This window comes from Lissotriton vulgaris, chromosome 5, assembly GCF_964263255.1.
Source record: "Lissotriton vulgaris chromosome 5, aLisVul1.2, whole genome shotgun sequence".
NCBI lineage: Eukaryota > Metazoa > Chordata > Amphibia > Caudata > Salamandridae > Lissotriton > Lissotriton vulgaris.
The window spans coordinates 1,856,977,043-1,857,002,532 of NC_141693.1; the positions used below are offsets into that span (position 1 = coordinate 1,856,977,043).

General features: G+C 51.1%; 2 protein-coding genes across 2 annotated transcripts in view; both read right to left on the reverse strand.

The window, feature by feature from the left end:
• Window positions 1-25,490, reverse strand: part of FBXL20 (F-box and leucine rich repeat protein 20) — a 658,452-nt gene that overhangs the window by 17,983 nt on the left and 614,979 nt on the right. The window lies entirely within an intron of this gene.
• On the reverse strand, window positions 377-23,766 carry LOC147717534 (uncharacterized). The gene is made up of 3 exons (XM_086919293.1): window positions 23,741-23,766; window positions 20,135-20,892; window positions 377-600 (listed from the first exon to the last, which is right to left on the reverse strand). Exons 1-3 carry the CDS (start codon window positions 23,764-23,766, stop codon window positions 377-379), a joined length of 1,008 nt encoding a protein of 335 aa, XP_086775419.1.

Below are 25,490 nucleotides of genomic sequence, written 5' to 3' on the forward strand. Positions count from 1 at the left end.
TAATTTTTTCCAGTGTAGGGTCTACTTCTGTGCTAAATAACTGGTTCTGATTAAATGGTTGGTTTAGAATGGTGGTTTTCACTTCTTGTTTAAACCCAGAGATTTGAAAAGCCGATGACAGAACCAGGTAGATTCTCTTGCAGAGTGTAATGTCGGGATTCACTGTCTATGTAGTCGTCCCCGATAGCAATACTACGAGGGGCGGGCCTATCCTCCTGAGTTGGAGTCGCCGGTAGTGGTGATGAAACCTGCATTCCAGGCCGTCCCGGCATGAGCAGAACTGAAGCATAAGAGTCTGGGAAACGTTTGTAGTAGTCGTGTAACAAGTGCCTAAGGTCAGTGATTAGAGAATTGAGCACCAACAAAGTATCCCCTTTTACATCTTAATGTTCCTCATATGTTTCTTATGGATAATAGTCCTGAAAAGTGTCATAACGTTGCGGCTGATGACGAGCGTGAAAGAATAGTCCCCTTCCATGTACTCCGATGTATCCTGGATAGGGTCCTCATCCTCATCATCTGTAACCTGACGTTTCACTTTCAGCTGCGACGGACTGTAGGCTGGTCCAAACAGGCTCTTGTCTCCTGATTCCCTGGCTCCTCTCAATTTTCATGAAATGTACTTTGATATTTATTTATTTATTAATTTTCTTTTTAAATGGGAAATGTCCTTGTTGTTTCCTGACTTCAGTGTTGTTTTGAGCTTTTTAAACACATTTTTTGAGCTTTGCTACCAGGGGTTAAGCCTATTTTTTTACCCCTTAAACAGTGCTTTTTAGGTCTCGCACCTAGCGTTGCAGTGCGCAGCAATCCTCGCGCAGCGCAAGACATTTAGTACCTGAAAAACAGGGTTTCAGCACTGACCTAGGAATCGCACACTCTTGTGCTTTTCCTTTTGTGCTACGCGATTGGCTTTTGCGTTTGTCTTTTTATAAAAGACTGCATGCAATTGGCCAATGGCGGGCGCATTGCTCCGCCCATGGCCTATTGGTGTCTATTACGCGATTGGTGCGTGTAATAGACACCAATAGGCCATGTGGTTTCAATTATCGAGCCCAGACATGGGCGCGATAATTAATACAACGGCTCGCAGTGGCGCGCGCGCACCACTCGCGGGCTTCTGCTTTCTTGGCTACATTATACAGCGAAGCAACTAAATGAAAGAAGGCAAGAGAGGTGGGCTGCTTGTTGTAATTGCTGCTTGTATACTGCAACAAATGTCCATGTATGCGTTGCTTTTTATTTTTTTAACATCCTACAATAACAGGACGTTGGGATGCACCATTATTGTGGTTTCTTGTGTAAGTGCTTGCAGTCGGTGAGAATTTATTTTTAACTTGTCGCAATATTTTTTTCTTTTTGGGCTAAAAATTATTTGGTGAAACTTGCGCACTGTTTTAGAGGAGCTGGAAATGATATTGCACATTACGTTTTCTTCGCAATAGCGTGTACAATACTATGTATCAAATCACACAGCACATCCGTGTACACTTGGTGCTGTGGTCCTGTTTTATGCAAGTTGGTGCAGCATTGTAGCATAATCTGCCATCAGAAGGACCAACTGCTATGCTTTCAGGGCTTCCCTAACCCTACACAGTGTACAGTCAAACTGCATTAGACAGTATACACACAAATTCAGTCAGTGCCTCATAAAATTATAATGAAGAATTGATATGGCCCCTACGTTTTGTATATTTCATCCAAGCATGTTCTAGGTATTCACGCAGACAAATTTAGTAATCTGTAAAGGTTCGAGATATTTCATCCTTGTAGTCTTAAGGTTATTTGTGTAGTTTTGTTTTTTTCCTTCTAATAGTCTCAGTGTGTTTATATTTTCGTGGCTGTACTGACAGCTAGATACATTGTGGTTGATACTATGCATGTTATACTGTGCCCGTGTTTTCTTCAGCTCCTGGGAATGGCTACAAGACCGGCAGGTTTGTTACCTGGGATTTCCACTTTCACTGTGGGGGAGCCGCTTCTGATAGCTGCTGGGGACTCGCAGTCCCACAACACCCTGCAGTTTGTAACCAGCGAAACGCTATAAAAGCACCAATGTCGACCCGCTGTCTTAGGGGCTTTGTGACCTTGGATTTTCATTTTCTTGGCGAGGAAGCTGCTTCTGATAGCCTCTGGGGATTCGCTGGCCCACAACACCCTGCAGCCTGTAACCAGTGAAGCGATATAAAAGCGCTGACGTCGCCCCACTGTGCGGGATGCGTGCGGGTGAAGCCTGGGACATGGGCTGGCCTGTCTTGCGCCTGTCAGCGACAGGAGGAGACCTAGCAGGTCCACCCTCTTGGCTTTGTATTTCCACATCATGAACCGCCCTCTATGGTGAGTCTCTCTCCCTCTTGTTTTTCTCTCAGTGAAACCTGGTACGGCCCATAACTGTGATATCGAGTTTAGAGCTGTACTTCGAAGAATTTGTGCCTCCACGTCAGTTACAGCCTGTTTTGTGGTTGAAAGAGAAATGCTCAAGTTAACTGGGTGGTTTTGACTTTGTTATTGGTGGAAATCGAAGGCAGGCCAATTTGATTCAGTACCTGGGTGATTGTTTTTAGGTATCAGCCTCATAAGGAGAACATGACCTCTGTGAGGAGAAATGAACCATGGCATATGAGCTCAGAACCTTGATTTTATTTTGCTCTAACATCAAGACTGGCTTTTGAAAGAGCCTGGAACAAAGGGGAGATATTCTTATAAGTTCCTGAGGTAGCATATTATTAATATGTTTGGAGGGTCTGTTTGCTCCGTTACTCACATTAATATTAAATCAACTGAGGGAGAGTTGCGATTCACCTGGACATCCGTGGGGTTAATCGTACTACTTCTACCTTCATCTGTTTTTGGTACAGGGCACTAGTTTTGTGCTTAAAATCACTCTGCATTCTGTTGTTCTTGGGATAGTTCGCCCAGCTGTGAACAAGCTTTGGAAGGTTGGAAATGTATTTTTGTTTTACTTTGTATTAGGGGGCTAATATTAATAGCTTGGTACCTCAAGATTTCCCATTTTTGAGAGATCATTGGGAAAAAAAGATTACCAGGGTAAACCCCTGCACAAAGTCCCATGGTTGGTAAAAATACTGCAGCTGATCGAAAGGTAGAGAGAGCAATAGGGGTAGTAAATGCTGATATATAATTGTCAGAGAGAAGGCTTTCCTTGCGGCTCAGCCCCCCATGCCTGACATGGTTGAGGGTACAAGTAACCAGGGCTTAGATCCAGAGTCGAGCTCCCAAAGGAGTAACACGCATTTACAATGCAATGGTCTTGTCTTTAAGTTAGAGCTATTCGCATTGCTCATGACATTATTTTTGTTTTTAAAACATATAAATAAATGGCATTGTCAATCTGAAAGAGACACGTTAGTGATAGATTCTTTACCTTAGAATATCCCCAGGCGTCAGACTGGATCCGGAAAAGTTTGCGTAGCAATACCCCTGCGTGCCGGCAGGCGTTGTCCGCGGCTCCGCGTCCATCGTCGGCGTCGTTAGCGCCGGAATTACGTCGGAGTACTTAGACGCCGCCCATGCGCGCTGACGTCAGTTCTTCTTTTTTCCGCGCCAGCTAGCGCAGATCCGGAGAAGCTCTACCTCTTAGTCTTTTTTGACTAAACTTTTTGATCATCTCTCTACTCGAGTCTTCGACTCCAATGGTGCCGGTAGGGATGCCCGGGTTCAAAAACTGTTCCAGGTGCGACCGACTGATGTCAGTTACCGACCCCCATCGCCGGTGCCACAAGTGTTTAGGCCTCGACCACGACGACCGTGCCGGCCCCGACTGCCGGGCCCTGACGACTAAGGCTAGGCGAGAGCGGTCTCGCAAGCAACTGGAGCTCCGGCAGTCGGCCCCCTGCCCCACGGGAGATCGAGGGACAGGTCGCGGGGTCGGAGCCCTCCCAGCTCCGGGAGTGGTCATCGGTCGTCAGGATCCAAGTCCTCAGGTAAGAGGCATAAGAGGTCGGAGAGACATCATCGTTCCTCCGACCCACCCCGACGCTCGCACGATGCGGCCGGGGATTCGGGTGACACCACCCAAGCGGCTCCGCCGGAGTCACAGTCGTCGCCGCCTGCCCCACACCTTCAGGTCCCTGGGCAAGACGCGACGCCTGAGGAGATCGAGGGGTCCTCATGGCCTTGAGGTCCCTCCCTCCTCGGCCGGGTTCTGTGGCGCCTCCGGGCCCAACGGCCCCAGCTGGAGGGCCTAGTGGATCGGGTGCTTCGGCTCAGACGCCGTTGGGTGCTTCGGCCCCGGCGCCGCCGGCGACTTCGGTCCCGGCGCCGCAAGCCCTCTCTGGATCTGCTTCCGGGTCGTCGCTGGTCGACCTCGCCGATGTCGGCCTTACGGGTGTCGCCCCCGGCGCCTGCTATGGGTGCAGTCCCCGATCCTACCCCCGGTCCGGTTCTGGCGCCGGAGCGGCGCCGATGGGCGCCACATCCGACGGCATTTGGAGATTTCTATTTCCATGAGCAGGACCCATCTATTGAGCCCGTACTACAGGAGATGGGTGACAAGGATTAGGAGGGGTCTGAGGACCCTCTGGCACGGGAGTGCCAGTCACCACAGGACTGGACATATGAGCTTGGGGAGGCTAGTGGCATTGACACTTCGCCAGACACTGGATTTGTCTCCCCTCCCACCGTGGCTACGGAGGAGGGGGCTGCTTATAGTGTAGTGTTGACACGGGCAGCCAAGGCCTTAAACCTTGAGCTCCCTGTCGCAGCCGTGAGGACTAACCTTCTCACAGAGGTCCTTAAACCGCAGGCAATCTCTAGTGAGCCTCTGCTGCCGTTTAATGAGGCCTTGTGTGACGTTCTTGTGGGCACTTGGTCCAAGCCCGCCACAGGTCCGCCTGTGGATAGGAACGTGGTCAGACGCTACCGCCCAGCCCCAGGCGACCCTTGCTTTTTGTCCACCCACCCCACCCATGAGAGCCTGGTCATCCAGGCCTCCACTTCCCAGACCGCATTCCCCGACGGCCCTGCCCGATCGGGAATCCAAGAGGTATGAGCAGTTCGGGAAGAAGGTGTTCTCGTCCCTCAGTTTGGGACTGCGGTCAGTTAATACCGCATGCCTCTTGGGCCGCTATACCCACACCCTGTGGGACGCGGTCGCGGACGTGCTGCCACAATGTCCGGAGGAGGTCCGGGCAAAACTCGCCCAAACCTTTGGGGAGGGTCGAGATGCAGCACGGTATTCCATCCGATGTGGGCTAAATACCACGGACTCACTGGGCAGGGCGTTGGCAACGACAGTGGCGGTTCGACGCCACGCCTGGTTGAGGTCCGACAACTTTTCGGCCGATGTCCAGGCCACTCTGCTGGACATGCCGATTGATGGCCGTCGCCTCTTTGGCGACAAGGCAGACCATGCTCTTGAGCGATTTAAGGACTCCGGGGCTACGGCCAAGTCATTGGGCCTCTCGGCCCCTCGCCAGCAAATGGGTGCCTTTCGCTACTTTCGTGGCCAAGGAAGGGGTGCCCCCACACGTGCTGCCAGCCACGCGCCGCAGAATGTCCGATAGCACGGTGGCAGCCGTGGAAACCGCCGTGGCGGCGGTCGGGGACAACGGCGCAGCCAGTCCACACCTTCCCCCGCAGCACCTGCCTCAAAACCCTCCTAGTCCGTGCTTTCAGGCCCATGTGACGCCAGTTGAGGGCAGGGTTCGCCATCACCTCTTCCACTGGCGCACCGTCATGTCGGACAGGTGGGTGCTGCAAATCGTCCGAAGAGGCTACTCCCTCCCCTTCGAGGCGACCCATCCAGCCATGCCACCGCAAGTCGAGGGATCACTTGCAACTTCTGCAAGAGGAAGTCACGGCCCTCTTGGCCAAGGGGGCCATCAAGCGCGTTCCTGGGCCAGAAGTAGGGTGTGGTTGTTACTCCCACTACTTTCTGGTACCCAAGAAGGGCAAAGGGGGCCTACGCCCTATCTTGGATCTATGGAACGTCAACGGCTTCCTCCGGAAGAAGAAGTTCAAGATGCTGACTCTGGCTCAGGTCTTAGCTGCCCTGGATCCAGGACACTAGATGGTAGCGTTGGACTTGCAGGACGCCTATTTTCACATCCCCGTCCTGACGGCCCACCGGCGTTACCGTAGGTTCACAGTAGGCCACGAGCACTTTCAGTTTACCGTGCTCCCCTTTGGCCTTACCAGCGACGACTGGTTGTTGAAGGCGGGCTCGTCCCAGACAGTCGTCAACCACCTCCAGACTACGGCCAATCTCCTGCATCTGCTGGGGTTCTCCATCAACGTGCCGAAGTCACACCCGTGTCCCTCTCAGAAGCTCCTCTTCATTGGAGCGGTTCTGGACTCGGCGCAGTTTCGGGTTTATCCACCCGAACAGCGGGTTCGGGATATTCAGGCTCTGATTCCGATCTTTCAGCCTTTATCCCGGGTCTCGGTCAGGTTGACGCTGCGGCTTCTGGGGCCGATGGCCTCCTGCATCCTTCTGGTGCATCACGCCCGGTGGCGGATGCAGGCTCTGCAGTGGGACCTGAAGTTTCAGTGGGCCCAGCATCAGGGCAACTTGTCAGACCATGTCTTGATCTCGGAGGGCACTGCAAAACAGCTGCAGTGGTGGCTCACGGACCGCGATTGGGTCAGTGGCAGATCCCTCTCCCTACCCCACCCGGAGCACGTAGTTGTGACGGACGCGTCCCTCCTAGGTTGGGGAGACCACATGGGAGAGGTGGAGATCAGGGGTCTCTGGTCTCCGGCGGAGTCCCAGCTCCACATCAACCTTCTGGAGCTGCGGGCGATCAGACTTGCACTGAAGGCATTCCTCCCCTCTGTTCGGGGGAGTGTAGTGCAGGTGTTCACGGACAACACCACCGCCATGTAGTACTGCAACAAACAGGGCAGGGTGGGGTCGTGGACCCTATGCCAGGAAGCTCTGCGCCTCTGGCAGTGGCTGGAACATCAGGGCATGACCCTGGTGTTCAACACCTGGCAGGTTCCCTGAACGCCAGGGCGGACGAACTCAGCCGTTGGTGCATGATGGATCACGAATGGCGTCTGAACACTGACGTGGCGCAAGGCCTCTTTCAGCAGTGGGAGAGCCTTGGTTAGATCAGGTTATCCTTGTGGCTCCGGACTGGGCACGAAGATACTGGTATCCCGAGCTACTCCGCATGTCAGTCGATCCCTTGATTCGTCTGCCTCTTCGGGAGGACCTTCTGTCGCAGCAGCAGGGGACAGTCCTCCACCCGAGCCTGTCCAGTCTGCACCTTCTTGCTTGGAGATTGAGCGGCGACACTTGAGGCCATTTGACTTGCCTCCTGAAGTTTGTAATGTCATTCTGGCAGCCAGGCGTCCCTCCACAAAGTCGGTATACGCCTGCAAGTGGAACAGATTTGTGGCATGGTACACAGCAAAGGCTGTGGATCCACTCTGCACCCCTTTCTGAGGTTCTCCTCTCCCTTCTTTCTCTTGCCCAGCAGGGCTCTGCTCTGGGCACTCTCAAGGGCTACCTTTCTGCCCTTTCAGCCTTCGTAAGGCTACCTGATCAGCCTTCCTTGTTCAAGTCCCCCATTGTAAACAGATTCTTAAAAGGCATCACTCCTATGTTCCCTCCTGTTCCTTTCGGGATGCCCCAGTGGGACTTGAATCTTGTACTTACCTACCTAATGTGTGCTCCCTTTGAGCCGCTCCATAACTGTCCTCTCCGTCTTCTTACCTTGAAGACTGCTTTCCTGGTTGCCATCACCTCATCCAGGAGAGTGAGTGAGCTCCAGGCTCTTTCTTCTACACCTCCTTTCTGCTCTGTTCATCCAGACAAGGTTGTGTTGCGGACAAGACCTTCGTTCCTGTCCAAGGTTGTCACGGCCTTCCACATCGGGCAGTCCATTACCTTGCCCACCTTCTTTCCGCCTCCGCATCCCTCGAAAGAGGAAGAGAGGCTCCACAGTCTGGACCCAAAACGTGCGCTCTCTTACTATCTGGATCGCACACGCCAGTTCCGGGTGGATGAACAACTCTTTGTTGGTTACGTGTGCGCTAAGAAGGGAAAGGCGGTGCACAAGCGGACCATCTCGCGGTGGATCATCTTGTGTATCCAGGCGTGTTACTCCTTGGCAAAGAAGGAACCCCCTGTGGGACTACAGGCTCATTCTACCCGGGCCACGGCGACTACCACTACCCTGGGCCGAGAAGTGTCCTTGCAGGATATTTGCCAGGCAGCTACGTGGGCCTCCCTGCACACGTTTGCAAGACATTATTGCCTGGACAGCCAAGTCCGGAGGGATGGCTTCTTTGGCCGTTCTGTCCTCCAGGACTTTCTGGTGTGATTATTGTAAGAGACATTAGTTAGTGATCGATTCCTTACCGACCCACCCATACTCCCCGTTCTGCGAACCAATATCTAGGGTTAAGGTCATCCCCTTTCAGGGCCTTAGTTTCATGGCACCAGTGTTGGTTCTATCATGGCTCTGCGTATCTGGCGCGGAAAAGCTGTGTATCAGAACTGACGTCAGCGCGCATGGGTGGCGTCTAAGTACTCCGACGACGTCATTCCGGCGCTAACGACGCCGACGACGAACGCGGAGCTGCGGATGACGCCTGCCGGCGCGCAGGGGTATTGCTACGCAAAATTTTCCGGATCCAGTCTGACGCCTGGGGATATTCTAAGGTAAGGAATCTATCACTAACTAATGTCTCTTACAGATATATCGTTACACAAGTAGTAACTTGTGCTTTACAATGCCAAAAGCTTAATCTCTCGCAAATGCTAGACCTATTGCATTTGCACCCACACAGAGCCACACACACAGAGCCACACACACACACAGACAGAGCCACACACACACAGACAGAGCCAAACACACACACACACACACACACACAGACAGAGCCACACAAACAGAACCAACACACACACACTCAAACCGATCCACACACACACACACCGATCCACACACACACACAGACAGATCCACACACACACAGACAGATCCACACACACACAGACAGATCCACACACACACAGACAGATCCACACACAGACAGAACCCCACGCACACACACACACACACACACACAGAACCACACACACACACACACAGACAGAACCACACACACACACACACACACACACACACAGACAGAACCACACACACAGAACCACACAGAGCCACACACACAAAGAGCCACACACACACACACACAGAGCCACACGCACACAGCGAGCCACACGCACACAGCGAGCCACACGCACACAGCGAGCCACACGCACACAGCGAGCCACACACACACAGACACACACACACACACACACAGTCACACACACAGTCACACACAAACACACACACACACACAGAGTCACACACATACAGAGCCAGACACACACACATACAGAGCCAGACACACACAGAGCCAGACACACACAGAGCCAGACACACACAGAGCCAGACACACACAGAGCCAGACACACACAGAGCCAGACACACACACACGTACAACACCAAGCCACTACCTTTCTGTGACGGTGACTGTTGCACTCTAATTATCTGGTGGAAGGGCTCTCTCAAACAGTGATCTAGCCACGTTTAACTTTTTAGGTCTCGCCTATTCTATCACGTAAGTGATAAATAGGACGGGAGTATAAGCTCTGAAACCATTGCGGATTTCGAGTGAATTTGCTTGTGCATGCGCTCCCCAAGCCGCCTGCCTCAGAGAGCTTGGCCTCGCACACCACATCACCCCATCAAAGGCTTTTGCTCCCCCTCACTCACAACTCATCCCCATATGCTCGCTCCTTACTTCCCTCCCTCCCACTCTTTGAAACTGCTTTGCCGCCCCATGCCGTGCCTTTCACGCGCACAACATGCCATGCCCGCTTTCACTTTCAAAGCGTCCATCGTTCCTGTTAAGACGGTGCTGTAGAAAGTAAAAGCTCGACTTTCGTAACTGCCTACATGAACACCAGTTTCGTTAGAGCCGCCATTGCTTGTCTTCGTGTGTTTGAAGTTGAGCGCTTGGCTGCGGTTCTTAATTAACTTCTATTGCCATCACATTTTTGCACAACGAAGCCTATTTGTGTTCGGAACCGCAGTTGACTCAGCTGCAGCCAGTAAATTAAAGACGGAGACTTTTTCTTAATTTGACAGCTCGTGTCTCTTGAGCGCCTGCCTGCATTTCCATCAAGATAAAGTGACTCATGTCGACAACCGTTCTTAAGCTATTTCGCTGCGCCCTGCAAGCATACCTTAGATGGCAGCCAGTTGAACAGAAAAGCTGATGTCCGCATTTCCTCAGTACATCGACTCTGCGGTGGCAGTCTACTGGCTTGTCTGTAGGTAAAAACGTGCTATCCACTAAATCACTTGCTACGAACGCTCATGGAGTACCGCTTTTTTGCCATATTCAAAATATCATACTGATGCTGCGTAAGTGTCTTGCCCCCCTGTGTTTTTTTATATAGCGCGAACTAGACCCCAGACATCGAGTATCACAGCGCTTCACAGGAGCACCAGTTTTGTTAGAGCTGCCATTGCTTGTCTTCGTGTGTTGAAGTTGAGCGCTTGGTTGCCGTTACATTTTTGCACAACGAAGCCCTTTCGTTTGCTGTTAGCTTTACTTCACATGCTTTGTTTTCCTTTAAATGTGCACACACAAACTTATCATTATTATTAAGTTGTTTAGCTTTGGAACTTCACGGTGCTTTGCTTTCCTTAGGTTTCCTTTAAATGAGAAATGGAACTTCGCGGCGCTTTGTTTTCGTCGGTTTTCCTTTAAATGTGCACACACAAACGTATACTTATTTAATGGTTTAGTTTTCATTTGTATGTTTCGAGCTAATAAGTGTTAGCTTTTACAGCTCTTTGTTCTCCAGCGGTTTCATTTTAATGCCCGACGAGTTTCCTTCAATGCGCACAAACAAGCGTATCTTTTACGGTGTTTTTTATTTTAATGCCGGACGGGCATTGACTGCACCACCATCACGAAGTATAGCTCCCGAGCCTAGCGCTGTTCATTAGTTTGCACAAATAGCGCCTTGCCTGTTCGGTGCCCTTCTCACTGGGCAGCACGGTATAGCCATGGTCGTCACTATGCACCTCACTCTAGCCAAGCTCACCACTGTGCAGTGTGCCGTGCTATGCTAATCACTGTGCAGTGCACCATCACAGCCTTTCTCGCCTCAGTGCACTCAACCCAAGTTGTGTTATCGGTATGACCCTTCAGCAGCACCTCCACCCTGAGGGCCCCCATTCAGTCCGAGGCCAATAAAGAGCTGGAAGATATTGGGGTGGGGGGCTTCTTCGCAATCTGCAGTGGCGGGGACATTCGTTTTTGTGACGCCACTGTGCAGTGCATTAGGAGTTTCTTTAAATAATTGAGAGTGTTACCCCCTAGACGTGAAAAGCACGAATGATGCAGTTTGCAAAACGGCAATTGGTAAATGAAAAGGTCATATCACCACGAGCATTATGTTTGGGTGTGTCTTTATACCCTGTGGTTCTCTGTACCTGGAGAGTTTGTCAGCGTTGCTATTAATAGGTGCAAGATCAACTACATATGATTCTATTGAGAATAGTTGCACTTGAAGTGCCTTAGGAGTAGTTTAACGAATATGCTACTTACCAGCATGCATCTGTTCTTGGCATGTAGGGCTGCTGACATTCATATCTGTGCATAGATCGCCGCCTAGGGTTGGGTCCGGATGATTGCACATTGTAGTCCTGGAAGAGTCTTCGAAGTATCACGAGATAGGTGGCTCCTCCCCTGGACTACAGTGCGCATCGGCATCCTCTCAATCCTCAGATTGTTTTTCGCCATTGTGGCAGAGATGGAGTGTAATACAGTGAGTGATGTCCATGCTAGATAGTAATTCTGAATGCTACAGCTGCTACAGGCGCCGGGGAGGAGGGTGGGCGATATGAATGTCAGCAGCCCTACATGCCAAGAACAGATGCATACTGGTAAGTAGCATATTCGGTTTGAGGCATGTGGGCTGCTGAATTCATATCTGTGCATAGATCACATAGCAGTCCCCCCTGTTAGCGGCGGCTGCCCGTGCCAGCTGCAGCAGTCTGAAAAAGAGTTTTGAGAACAGCCTGTCCTACAGCTGCCTGCTGTTTAGAATGCACATCTACGCAGTAGTGTTTCGTAAATGTATGTGTGGTGGACCAAGTGGCTGCCTTACATATCTCTTCTAAAGGAATATTCCCCAGAAAAGCCATGGACGCTCCTAACTTACGTGTGGAGTGTGCTCGTGGTGGAATGGTTAGTGTGCGTTTAGCCTTAGCATAGCAAATCTGTATACATTTAACGATCCACCGGGCTATCCCTGCTTTGGAAATGGGGTTGCCTTTGTGTTGTGGAGAAAAGGCAACGAAAAGCTGTTTTGTTTTTCTAAAATCTTTCGTTCTGTCTATATAGTACATTAGAGCCCTTTTGACATCTAACGTGTGTAGGGATCTTTCTGCGACAGTTTCCGGAACTGGCAGTTCTATGGTCTGGTTCATTTGGAACTGCGAAATCACTTTAGGCATAAATGTAGGGTTGGTGCGTAATACCACCCCATTTGCGTGGACCTGGATGAATGGCTCTTGGATGGTTAGTGCCTGGAGTTCACTAACTCTCCTCAGTGAGGTAATGGCCACTAGGAAAGCAACTTTCCAAGTCAGAAATTGAATGTCGCAAGAGTGTAGAGGTTCAAAAGGTGGTCCCATTAATCTGGTGAGGACCACATTCAGGTTGCAGACTGGTGACGGTGGGTGTCTGGGAGGGATCACTCTTTTAAGTCCCTCCAAAAAAGCTTTAATGGTAGGCACTCTCAATAAGGAGAGGTGCTGCCTGTTCTGAAGATAGGCTGCTATGGCGGATAAATGTATGCGAATGGAACTGTACGCTAGATTACATCTGTATAAATGCAACAAATAACAGATTATGTTTTGAATAGATGCATCCAGTGGGTTAATGTCATTGTTGGTACAATATATGACAAACCTTTTCCATTTAGCCGGATAGCATGCTCTGGTTGTGGGCCGTCTTGCCTCCTTTATGATATTCATACATTCCGGCGGCAAGTTGAGGTAGCCAAATTCTAGGACTTCAGGAGCCAGATCGCCAGGTTGAGCTGTTGCGGATCTGGATGCTGAATGTCTCCATGCTCTGCGTCAGAAGCCTGGGTGTGAGGCGTAGCGGTAGATGCGGTACCACGGAAAGTTCCAGAAACGTGTTGTACCATGGTTGGCGTGCCCACATTGGAGCAACCAGGATGAGGGTCATCGAGTATTGCCGTAGTTTGCGTGCCACCAGCGGTATCAAAGGTGCTGGGGGAAAAGCGTACGCAAATTTGCCTGACCAGTTCATCCATATCGCATTGCCCTGCGACTGTGGGTGTGGGTGTGGGAACCTGCTTGCGAAGCTTTGGCATTTTGCGTTTTCCCTTGTGGCGAACAGGTCTATCTGTGGATGACCCCATTGCTGGAAGTACGGTTGGAGTACTGATGGATGTATCTCCCACTCGTGCATTTGGTGGCTGTGTCTGCTGAGCAGATCCGCCATCTGGTTGTCTTTGCCCGGGAGGTGTTCCGCCATGAGGAAGATGTTCCTCTGAATGGCCCACTTCCACATGCTCTGAGCCATGGCAGTCATGTTGTCCGTCCGGATCAACACGACCCTGTTGCACAAGTGTACCTTGAAAGCTTTCATCGCCATGAAGATTGCCATCAGTTCCAGACGGTTGATGTGCATCTTCTTTTGCTGTGCTGTCCATAGTCCCTGCACGGTGTAGTGGAGTACATGAGCTCCCCATCCCTGGAGAGACGCGTCCGCCGTCAGTACAATTTGTGGAACAGGCTCTTGGAACGCTCAGCCCTTGCAAAGGTTTCGTGGGTTCCACCAATGCAGAGAGTTGAATGCCCGACCGCTTACCAACACTAGGTCCTTTAACTGCCCTTGAGCCTAATTCCATTGACGTGCTAAGCACTCCTGAAGCGGACGCATATGTAGCCTCGCGTGCGGGACTATGAAAATGCATGAGGCCATCATGCATATCAACTGCATGAACACTTTCGCTGGAAGCGAGCGTTGAGGTCTGAATTTTTGTATCCGCAATTGCATGCTGTTTATTCTCACTGAATTTGGCTGTGCTTTGGCTGCCAGAGTGTCTATCGTCGTACCCAGGTACTGTCGCACATGGGCGGGCTGAAGGTGTGACTTTGGGTAATTCAGTGAGAATCCCAGACTGTGAAGAAGATGAATGGTGTGGGACATGTGGCTGGCACACTGCTGGGCCGACTTTGCTTGAATAAGCCAGTCGTCCAGATAAGGGTAGACATGTATGTGCTGTCTCCTGAGGTGTTCTGCTACAGGTCCAAGGCACTTTGTGAACACCCTGGGTGCCGTCGTTACTCCGAAAGGGAGGACTTTGAACTGATAATGTTGATGTTGAATAGTGATCCTGAGATACTGCCTGTGTGACGGGTGTATGGATATATGGAAATACGCATATTTTAGATCCAGAGTTGCGAGGAAGTCTCCCTGACTGAGTAACGGCGGAACCTGTTGCAAGGTGAGCATATGAAAATGCTCTGATGGAATGTAACTGTTTAGAGGCCTGAGGTCTAGTATAGGTCTGAGCGACCCGTCCTTTTTGGGTATTAGAAAGTAGAGAGAGCACACCCCTGACCCTTGTTCTTCTACAGGCACAAGCTCTATGGCCCCTTTTTGCAGCACGCTGACGACCTCCTGCTGCAATAAGTGTAAGTGCTCTGCGGACATAGGACGGTGTCTTGGTGGGATGTTGGGTGGAGTGGAGATTAATTCCAGACAATACCGTACTGTACAATGTCTCTCACCCACCTGTCTGTGGTGATGGATTTCCAGACCGGCAGGAACTGTTGTAGTCTCCCCCCGACAGGTGTTACGTGGTCGGGGGGCAGTGACAGGGCGTCACTGTTTGTTATTGGCAGAGGATCTGGAACTGTTATTTCCTCTGCCTCTGCCCTTGTTGTTGTTTCCCCGATATCCACCACGGTTGTTCTTATTGTAGGTGGATTGTGTACCTCCCTTATTGTATTGTGTTTGTTGCGTTGACTGGCCTCTTGAGGGGCCTCTAGTACTGGAGCGACGAAAGGAGCCACTCCGAAACTGTTGTGACTGCAGAGCCCCCATAGACTTTGCAGTCTCGGTGTCCTTTTTAAGTTTTTTACGGGTGGTGTAAACCTCAGGTCCGAATAAGAAGTCTGGGTTAACTGGCTTATTGAGGATAGAAATTTGAATTTCAGGTTTGAATCCTGAAATCCTCAACCAGGCGTGTCGTCTTAGCATAACACTAGTGTTGATGGCCCTGGCTGCAGTGTCAGCCGCGTCCAGAGCAAGAGCACACTTGATGGAAGCATTTGTTATGAGTTTCCCCTCCTGTATGAGTAGCTCTGCCCCCTCCTTGTACTGATCAGGTAGGTGTTGTATTAGTGTCTCAAGGGTATCATAATGTGCCCTCTCATATCTGGCCAAGAGAGCTTGAGTGTTAGCAATGCGCCAGATGTTAGCCGCCTGCGCAGCTACTCTTTTCCCTGAGGTTTCCATAACCTTCGACTCTCTGTCCGGAGGAGCAGCATCACCTGTAGTCTGAGAGTTCACTCTCTTACGTGCATTAGAAACAACTAATGAATCCAATGGCAACTGTCCCTTTATATAAGGAGGGTCCACAGGGGCCGGCCGATATTTCTTCTCAATCCTTGGGTTTAACACCCTGGCCCTAGTGGTATCTTTAAAAATGTCTGCAGCATGCTTGAGGACCCCTTTGAGCATGGGTAGGGTTTTGACTGCCCTTTCTCAAGTTGAAAAAGTGTCGACCAGAAAGTCCTCGTCCACAGGGTCAGCATGGAGCTCGACGTCATGATTACTGGCGGCCCTCTCAATAAGGGCGTTAAAAGCAGTTGTGTCCTCAGTAGGAGACGTTTTCACACTGTACACATGAGTGTCTGTGCCAGTCTGCGGATCCCTTGAGTCAGCAGGGTCCGTCCATTGTTGGTCTTGATCATCAGGATCAGTGTCCACGTGATAGAGGTCATCCTCATTGTAATTATCCCCTGTCTCAACATCTGAGTATGTTGGGGAACAATTTTGAGGCTCCTGTTCATAGTGATGGAGGGGTTCAAGAGCTGGCGAAGTTGTGGAAAGTCTCTTTTTCTTCAAAGGAATCTTATAGGATTCCCATGGGAGTCTCTGGCATCAACTTTCGTTTGTATATGGACTGTCTCCCAGTGTCCGAGTCGATGAATTGTCTCAGCTCCTGGTATTCAGGCTCTTCCGTAGCCTCCATTTCCGTCGACACATGTGTAGCGGCACCGATAGATGTTTTCGGCTCTAACATCTTCGGGCGCACCGAGGGTGGTAACCCAAACTTGATAGGTGTCGACGCAGTCTGAACTTGTCCGGCAAGCTTCGGCGTCGGGGCTTTCTTCGGTCCGACCGATGTTCCCTTCTCCTTGATGCGCTGGAGCGACTCCGACACTTTTTTGGCTATGAACGGAGTGGGCTTTGTCGACTCGACAGGGTCCTTGGAGCCAGTCTTCGACTTGTCCGTTGGCCTCGACCTAGGATCGATCCAGACTTCAGGCGCGGGTCTTTTGTGCGAATCGACGCCCTTCGGCGTCGGCTTCGATAGCTCGACGGCCTTGACCTTGGTCTTCGGCGCCCGAACAAGTGGCTCGACGACCTTCTTGAGTTTTCCGGCATCGACAGCCATTTAAGTTTTCTTCGGCTCTGAGGGGTTCGAGGCCTTGGAGCCGACGAGAGGTACAAGCACTTTCGGTTTCTGCAAAGACGCTGTTGGTTTCGATTTCTTTGTATCGACCGATGGCGGTTTCGAAACCGCAGGCTCTTTTGAAATGTTCGAAGCCGGGCCTTTATGCGGGGCTGTAGAACAAGACTGTGGATCTTGGGTAAGGCCTAGTGGCGATCCCTCGACCTGAGCCTTACTGAGTGCGTCATCTTCAGCCTCTGTGCGGCCGGGTTGGCCTAGCTCTTCGCCTGAGCTATCTTATACGGCCCCAAGGGCCTCCACGTCGTCTCCTACCTTCTCGACGACGTCCTCATCTTCGTCTTGTACCTCCTCGTCTTCGGCGTCATACTCGGAGTCATGGCCCGAAGCCGGATCGGAGCAGTGTTCCTGATCCTCCAGATCAACGACCTCCTCGTCTTCGGTCCCGAAGATGTTCATGGGAACAGGCGCCGACTTCTTCGACTCCAGTCGAGTCGCGCGTCGAATCTTGAGGGTTTTCTTCGACCTGAACCGGGCACAGGCCATACAGTTGTCTTCGTCATGGTCTGGGGACAGGCACTTGTTGCATACCGGATGGACATCGATGTGTGGGTATTTTGCATTGCAAAGGGGGCACCGCTTGAACTGACTCCTTTCCATTTTAGATCTAAGATCGGGTAGAGTGTGGAAAGAAAAATCCTGTTGAGTCCTCGATGTCCTCTAAGCAAAGGCACCGATACCGAAAGAAACGATACCGACGCTATCAAAAGCCTTTTGGCTTTACAGAAAGTTTTCCTAACTTGAGCTAAGATAGTAACATCAGAACCCAATGGCGGAAAAAAACAATCTGAGGATGGAGAGGATGCCCATGCGCACTGTAGTCCAGGGGAGGAGCCACCTATCTTGTGATACTTCGAAGACTCTTCCAGGACAACAATGTGCAATCATCCGGACCCAACACTAGGCGGCGATCTATGCACAGATATGAATTCAGCAGCCCACATGCCTCGAACATGTGGTTATTCATTTCACTTTTCTTTCTTTCAGTCGATTTAAATTCCCTGTCATCACTTTTAATAATCAAGGCTGGCCACATCCATCTGTTAGACTCGTTTTTTGTGCCTTTGTGCCCTCTGTTTAGACTCGGTTTTTGGGCCTTTCTGCCCTCTGCATCACCACATCATCACTCAGCGCTACTCCAGCACCACTCAGCACCACCACATTATCACTCAGCACCACCACATTATCACTCAGCACCACCACATTATCACTCAGCACCACCACAGCACCACCACATTATCACTCAGCACCACCACATTATCACTCAGCACCACCACATTATCACTCAGCACCACCACATTATCATTCAGCACCACCACAGAACCGCTCTGCACCACTTAGCACCAACACAGCACCGCTCTGCACCACAGCACCACTCAGCACCACCACAGCACCACCACAGCGCAACCACAGCACCACTCAGCGCAACCACAGCACCACTCAGCGCAACCGCAGCACCACTCAGCGCAACCGCAGCACCACTCAGCGCAACCGCAGCACCACTCAGCGCAACCGCAGCACCACTCAGCGCAACCGCAGCACCACTCAGCGCAACCGCAGCACCACTCAGCGCAACCGCAGCACCACTCAGCGCAACCGCAGCACCACTCAGCGCAACCGCAGCACCACTCAGCGCAACCGCAGCACCACTCAGCGCAACCGCAGCACCACTCAGCGCAACCGCAGCACCACTCAGCGCAACCGCAGCACCACTCAGCGCAACCGCAGCACCACTCAGCGCAACCGCAGCACCACTCAGCGCAACCGCAGCACCACTCAGCGCAACCGCAGCACCACTCAGCGCAACCGCAGCACCACTCAGCGCAACCGCAGCACCACTCAGCGCAACCGCAGCACCACTCAGCGCAAAAGCAGCACCACTCAGCGCAAAAGCAGCACCACTCAGCGCAAAAGCAGCACCACTCAGCGCAAAAGCAGCACCACTCAGCGCAAAAGCAGCACCACTCAGCGCAAAAGCAGCACCACTCAGCGCAAAAGCAGCACCACTCAGCGCAAAAGCAGCACCACTCAGCGCAACCGCAGCACCACTCAGCGCAACCGCAGCACCACTCAGCGCAACCGCAGCACCACTCAGCGCAACCGCAGCACCACTCAGCGCAACCGCAGCACCACTCAGCGCAAACACAGCACCACTCAGCGCAAACACAGCACCACTCAGCCCAAACACAGCACCACTCAGCCCAAACACAGCACCACTCAGCCCAAACACAGCACCACTCAGCCCAAACACAGCACCACTCAGCGCAAACACAGCACCACTCAGCGCAAATACAGCACCACTCAGCGCAAACACAGCACCACTCAGCCCAAACACAGCACCACTCAGCCCAAACACAGCACGACTCAGCGCAACCACCGCACCACTCAGCGGAACCACAGCACCACTCAGCGCAACCACAGCACCACTCAGCGGAACCACAGCACCACTCAGCGCAACCACAGCACCACTCAGCGCAACCACAGCACCACTCAGCGCAACCACAGCACCACTCAGCGCAACCACAGCACCACTCAGCGCAACCACAGCACCACTCAGCGCAACCACAGCACCACTCAGCGCAACCACAGCACCACTCAGCGCAACCACAGCACCACTCAGCGCAACCACAGCACCACTCAGCCCAAACACAGCACCACTCAGCCCAAACACAGCACCACTCAGCCCAAACACAGCACCACTCAGCCCAAACACAGCACGACTCAGCGCAACCACAGCACCAACAGCACCACTCAGCGCAACCACAGCACCACTCAGCGCAACCACAGCACCACTCAGCGCAACCACAGCACCACTCAGCGCAACCACAGCACCACTCAGCGCAACCACAGCACCACTCAGCGCAACCACAGCACCACTCAGCGCAACCACAGCACCACTCAGCGCAACCACAGCACCACTCAGCGCAACCACAGCACCACTCAGCGCAACCACAGCACCACTCAGCGCAACCACAGCACCACTCAGCGCAACCACAGCACCACTCAGCGCAACCACAGCACCACTCAGCGCAACCACAGCACCACTCAGCGCAACCACAGCACCACTCAGCGCAACCACAGCACCACTCAGCGCAACCACAGCACCACTCAGCGCAACCACAGCACCACTCAGCGCAACCACAGCACCACTCAGCGCAACCACAGCACCACTCAGCGCAACCACAGCACCACTCAGCGCAACCACAGCACCACTCAGCGCAACCACAGCACCACTCAGCGCAACCACAGCACCACTCCGCGCAACCACAGCACCACTCCGCGCAACCACAGCACCACTCCGCGCAACCACAGCACCACTCCGCGCAACCACAGCACCACTCCGCGCAACCACAGCACCACTCCGCGCAACCACAGCACCACTCCGCGCAACCACAGCACCACTCCGCGCAACCACAGCACCACTCAGCGCAACCAAAGCACCACTCAGCGAAACCACAGCACCACTCAGCGAAACCACAGCACCACTCAGCGCAACCACAGCACCACTCAGCGCGACCACAGCACCACTCAGCGCGACCACAGCACCACTCAGCGCGACCACAGCACCACTCAGCGCGACCACAGCACCACTCAGCGCGACCACAGCACCACTCAGCGCGACCACAGCACCACTCAGCGCGACCACAGCACCACTCAGCGCGACCACAGCACCACTCAGCGCGACCACAGCACCACTCAGCGCGACCACAGCACCACTCAGCGCGACCACAGCACCACTCAGCGCGACCACAGCACCACGGAGCGCGACCACAGCATCACGGAGCGCGACCACAGCATCACGGAGCGCGACCACAGCATCACGCAGCGCCACCACAGCATCACTCAGCGCCACCACAGCATCACTCAGCGCCACCACAGCATCACTCAGCGCCACCACAGCATCACTCAGCGCCACCACAGCATCACTCAGCGCCACCACAGCATCACTCAGCGCCACCACAGCATCACTCAGCGCCACCACAGCATCACTCAGCGCCACCACAGCATCACTCAGCGCCACCACAGCATCACTCAGCGCCACCACAGCATCACTCAGCGCCACCACAGCATCACTCAGCACCACCACAGCATCACTCAGCACCACCACAGCATCACTGGTTCAAATATATTCTCTCAATGTTTCAAGCTTTATTACAAATGTCACAAAAAGATGTTAATATTTCAATTCTGTTCTTGAATTTGTCACAATAAAATACACTGAACATAATCTTCACAAAAGTTATTTACAAAAGTTTAAGCTATTGCCATTATAAATTACAATCACTTTAATTTAAGGATAAATGATTAAAAAAATTAAAAGACATTGTTATTTGTAATATCAATACATCTAAGTCACGTAAATACAAAACATGTTGCATTACAAATGCTATAGGTGTCACATTTGCTAAAGTTATAACTGTTCGCATTGTAAATGACAAGGCTATTAATTTAGCTATTTTCAAAACCAACACAGAAATACAAAAATTGTCATTTACAATACCAATAGCTCAACATTTCCTAATGCGAGACCTATTGCAATTCAAAAGCTTGTTTTTCAGGAAATGAAGTTCTGGTTAGATTCTGTGGCGGGGCTTGTGTGGAGCGTCACTGCGCAACAATGGAGGGCGTAGCATGCAACGAGAAATAAAAACTAGGACTAGTAAGTCTACGCGGATATTGCCCCCTAATAAACAAGTCAATTTGGATAAGGAGTGTTGATAGTGCCCCACAAGTCTAGAACTTCTTCTGAGTTATGCTGATGCTGCCTACCATAGTACATGTTAATACTGCCCTTTCAAAACCTGGCAGCTCTGCCTCTGCTGATGAGTGTGCCCTCGGCCATCTTAAATATGTGCAGGCCTGTCGAACATCACAGCTATTGCATTTTTACATTTCCGCAGATGAGCGTTGGTGGTGTCCCCTCGTATGTTTGCCAGATGTTGGTCCTGACCACTATACCGCACGCACATCATGCCAATTATTTAGATATGTGTCAGTTCAGCGGAGGGATTTTGAAGCCAGTACATTAAATGTGCGCAGGCATTGATTGTCCCATTAAATATACACCAGTCACTCTGAGGTGTGCTACGCTGCTGGCCCTGGGAACATGAGGCAATCCAAGAACTAACACACCACATTTGTGGTTGTTCTGGCGAGGCATGTGGATGCTCGGTGTGTGAGTTTTGGGGGTAATGAGCAGCGATTTGACTGGTGACCTGCCTGCCTATGAGGTGCTGTATGGTGCGCTCTGCATGAGGAGAGGTATGGTGTGCTCTGCGTGTAGTGATATATGGTGCGCTCGCGGCTCGGCTGGATCATGTAGCAGGTCACCTCACCCCAGACTGCACATCGGTTCACAAGGAAGAGCGCGTATAGGAGCGTATGCACTGTGGATGGGTCTGTGAAAGGCAAGTCAACCAGAAAGTAAACGGAAATGTGGATATGAGAGCAAGGAAGGATTAGTTACTTACCTGTAATCCTAGTTCTCTTCCAGGGGTATACTCATCAAAGTCATAAGCACTGAATAGTCCCGCCCTCGTGCGGGACCCCGGATTAATAGCCAATAATATGCATATATCTACATGTGTATATATATATATATATATATATATATACATACATATAAATACACATATAATAACTATATATATATATATAGATAATATGCATTATATATATGCAGCCCAAAATAACCGTACTAGGCTCAAAAGACTGCCCCCAAATGCCTGAAACCAATCTTTACATTTGTTAAATAAAGACCTATAAATGACATTATATGAAAATGCAAAGAAGAAAGCACTGCCTTTTTTGTCAGTTCTTTTTGGACGGCGTATAACAGTGTAATCACAGCATGGGTAATGCGTAAAATAACCAGTTCTGGTATTCGTCCGGGTAGGAGGGTGGGTGTGCTTATGACTTTGATGAGTATACCCCTGGAAGAGAACTAGGATTACAGGTAAGTAACTAATCCTTCTCTTCCAGGGGATACTCATCAATAGTCATAAGCACTGAATAGAGTAGCAAGCCCATCCCATACCCTGCGGACGAACACCAGACCCTCTAGACAGCACACTATTATGTGAATTACCCAAACAAATTTCTCAGTGATGCCTGACCAACTTGGGCATCAGCCTGAGCATCAGAATCAAGGCAGTAATGGCGGGCAAATGTGTGAACCGAACACCACGTAGCTGCCTTACAAATTTCATGCACAGGAACATTTTTAAGCATTGCTATAGTAGCAGCCTTCCCTCTAGTGGAATGAGCTCTAGGTCTACCCGGGAGCTGCTTTCGTGCCAACTGATAACATAGTAAAATGCATGACACAATCCATCTAGAAATGGACCTCTTAGTAGCAGGAAAACCCGTATTTAGAGGACCGTAGTTCACAAACAGATGATCAGTTTTACTGACACTCTTAGTTTTATCAAGGTAAAACTTCAGAACTCTTTTCAAATCCAAAGAGTGCAGAGCTCTTTCTGCTGAAGAGCTCGGAGTAGCAAAAAACGTAGGTAGTGTCACTGATTGATTTATGTGAAAATCTGAGATTACTTTAGGGAGAAATCTCGGTTGAGTCCGAAGTACCACTCTATTCGCATGGAAAACGAGATAGGGTTCTGTTGCACAAAACGCCTGAATCTCGCTCACCCTGCGCGCAGAAGTGATAGCTACAAGGAAAGACACCTTCCACGACAGATGTTGAAGAGAAGCTTTATGTATAGGTTCGAATGGGAGACCCATCAATTTAGACAAAACCACATTAAGCTCCCAAGGAGGTGAGGGGGCCCTCACGGGAGGATACACCTTCCTGAGACCCTCCAGGAAATCCTTCACAACTGGCATTTGAAAGAAAGAAACCTGAGTAGGGGACTTTCGATATGCTGTTATTGCTGCCAGATGGACCTTAATAGATGAATACTGCAAACCTGCTTTGGCCAAAGAAAGTAAGTATGGTAACAGTACCTGTTCCTGACCTCGAATAGGGTCATGATCTTCGGCCGCACACCACGTGAAAAATCGCTTCCACTTGAAAGCATATGTCTTTCTTGTAGAAGCTCTCCTTGCCTCCTTTAAGATGTACATACAGTCCTGAGAAAGACCTAGGTGACCATACTGGACGAACTCAGGTACCATACTGCTAGCTTCAGGGACGGCAGGTTGGGGTGGAACACCCTGCCGTTCTCTCTCGTCAGCAGATCCGGAAAGCAAGGAAGTCTCTTGTGCGGTATTTTGGAGAGATGCAGGAGATCCGGGTACCACCATTGGCGAGGCCAATCCGGAGCTACCAGAATCATGTCTGTCTTGGAATTGTACAGTATCTTGATCACCAAGGGAATGAGTGGAATCGGTGGAAAAGCGTAGAGTAATGTCTCTGACCAGTCTATCCACAGAGCATTCCCCTTGGATCCTCGTTGTGGGTACCTGGATGCGAAGACGCGGCATTTTGCGTTTTCGGCGTCTGCAAAGAGATCGATTTCTGGTAACCCCCAGGTTTGAAAGACGTCTCTTATTACTTCGTCTTTTAAGACCCAGTCGTGCGCTTCTGCGAAGTGTCTGCTTAGTTCGTCTGCTTGGACGTTGAGGACACCGGGCAGATGGACAGCTGAAATTTTCATACCCCGAGCCAGAAGCCACTTCCAGATTGCTTGCGCTTCCAGCGACAGAGGTCTGGATCTCGTTCCGCCCTGCTTGTTCAGATAGTACATCGTTGTTGTATTGTCCGTCTGAACAAGCAGAGAGGATGTCTTGAGCACAGGAAAGAAAGCCTTGAGAGCTCGATGGACAGCTCTGTGCTCCAACATGTTGATGTGATACAACTTTTCTTTCTCCGACCACACTCCTTGAACTTGAAGTGACTCTAGATGAGCGCCCCAACCCTGCAGGGACGCATCTGTCACCAGGGATCGTTTGGGCATGTCCTCCTGAAAAGGTACTCCCACAACCAGATGATTCCGCTGCATCCACCATTGAATGGAGATTCGCACCGACAGAGGCAGTGACAGTTTGTCTTCCCATCGGTTTGAAAACTGGGACCGCTGATCCTCCAGCGACTGTTGCAGAGGTCTCATGTGTAGCCTGGCGTTTGGAACAAGGAAAATGCAAAACGCCATGGATCCTAGCAGAGACGAGATCTGTCTGGCCGTTGGTCGAAGAGTCTTTAACATTGTTTGGCACTTGAGGAGAATGGATGATAGTCTCTCCTCCGAAGGATACGCTTTTGCGTCCTTTGAATCCAGAAGTGCGCCCAGATAGTGGATCCTCTGTGTGGGATTGAGGATAGACTTCTTGAAGTTCACGTCTAGATAGGGATAGACGAAAATATGCCTCTTTCTTAGGAAAGCCGCTACGACTGCCATGCACTTTGAAAAGGTGCGAGGAGCTGACTTTAGCCCGAAGGGCAAGACTGCGAACTGGTAATGATTGGTTTGTATGCAGAACCTTAGAAACTTCCGATGTTTTGGGGCAATGGGGATGTGAAAATACGCATCTTGAAGATCTATGGAGCACATCCAGTCCTTTTGATGCAGAAGTGGAATTATTTGATGTAACGCCAGCATTCTGAACTTTTCTCGCCGAATGAACTGATTGAGGCGCCTGAGATCTAGTATGGGCCTGAACTCCCTGCTTGGACCTTTCTTTTGAACTAGAAAGTAACGGGAGTAAATTCCTTTTCGACGTTGTGTCCTTGGGACCTCCTCGATGGCTTTCTTTG

What these genes read in the sequence shown, in the direction of transcription:
- LOC147717534 (XM_086919293.1), bottom strand. Translation starts at nt 23,766, where the DNA reads ATGACCCTATTCGAGGTCAGGAACAG. An exon ending in CTATTCGAGGTCAGGAACAG is followed by an intron (nt 20,893 to 23,740) that starts GTACTGTTACCA and finishes TATTTGAACCAG; the next exon opens with TGATGCTGTGGTGGTGCTGA. An exon ending in TGCTGTGGTTGCGCGGAGTG is followed by an intron (nt 601 to 20,134) that starts GTGCTGTGGTTG and finishes GAAAATTGAGAG; the next exon opens with GAGCCAGGGAATCAGGAGAC.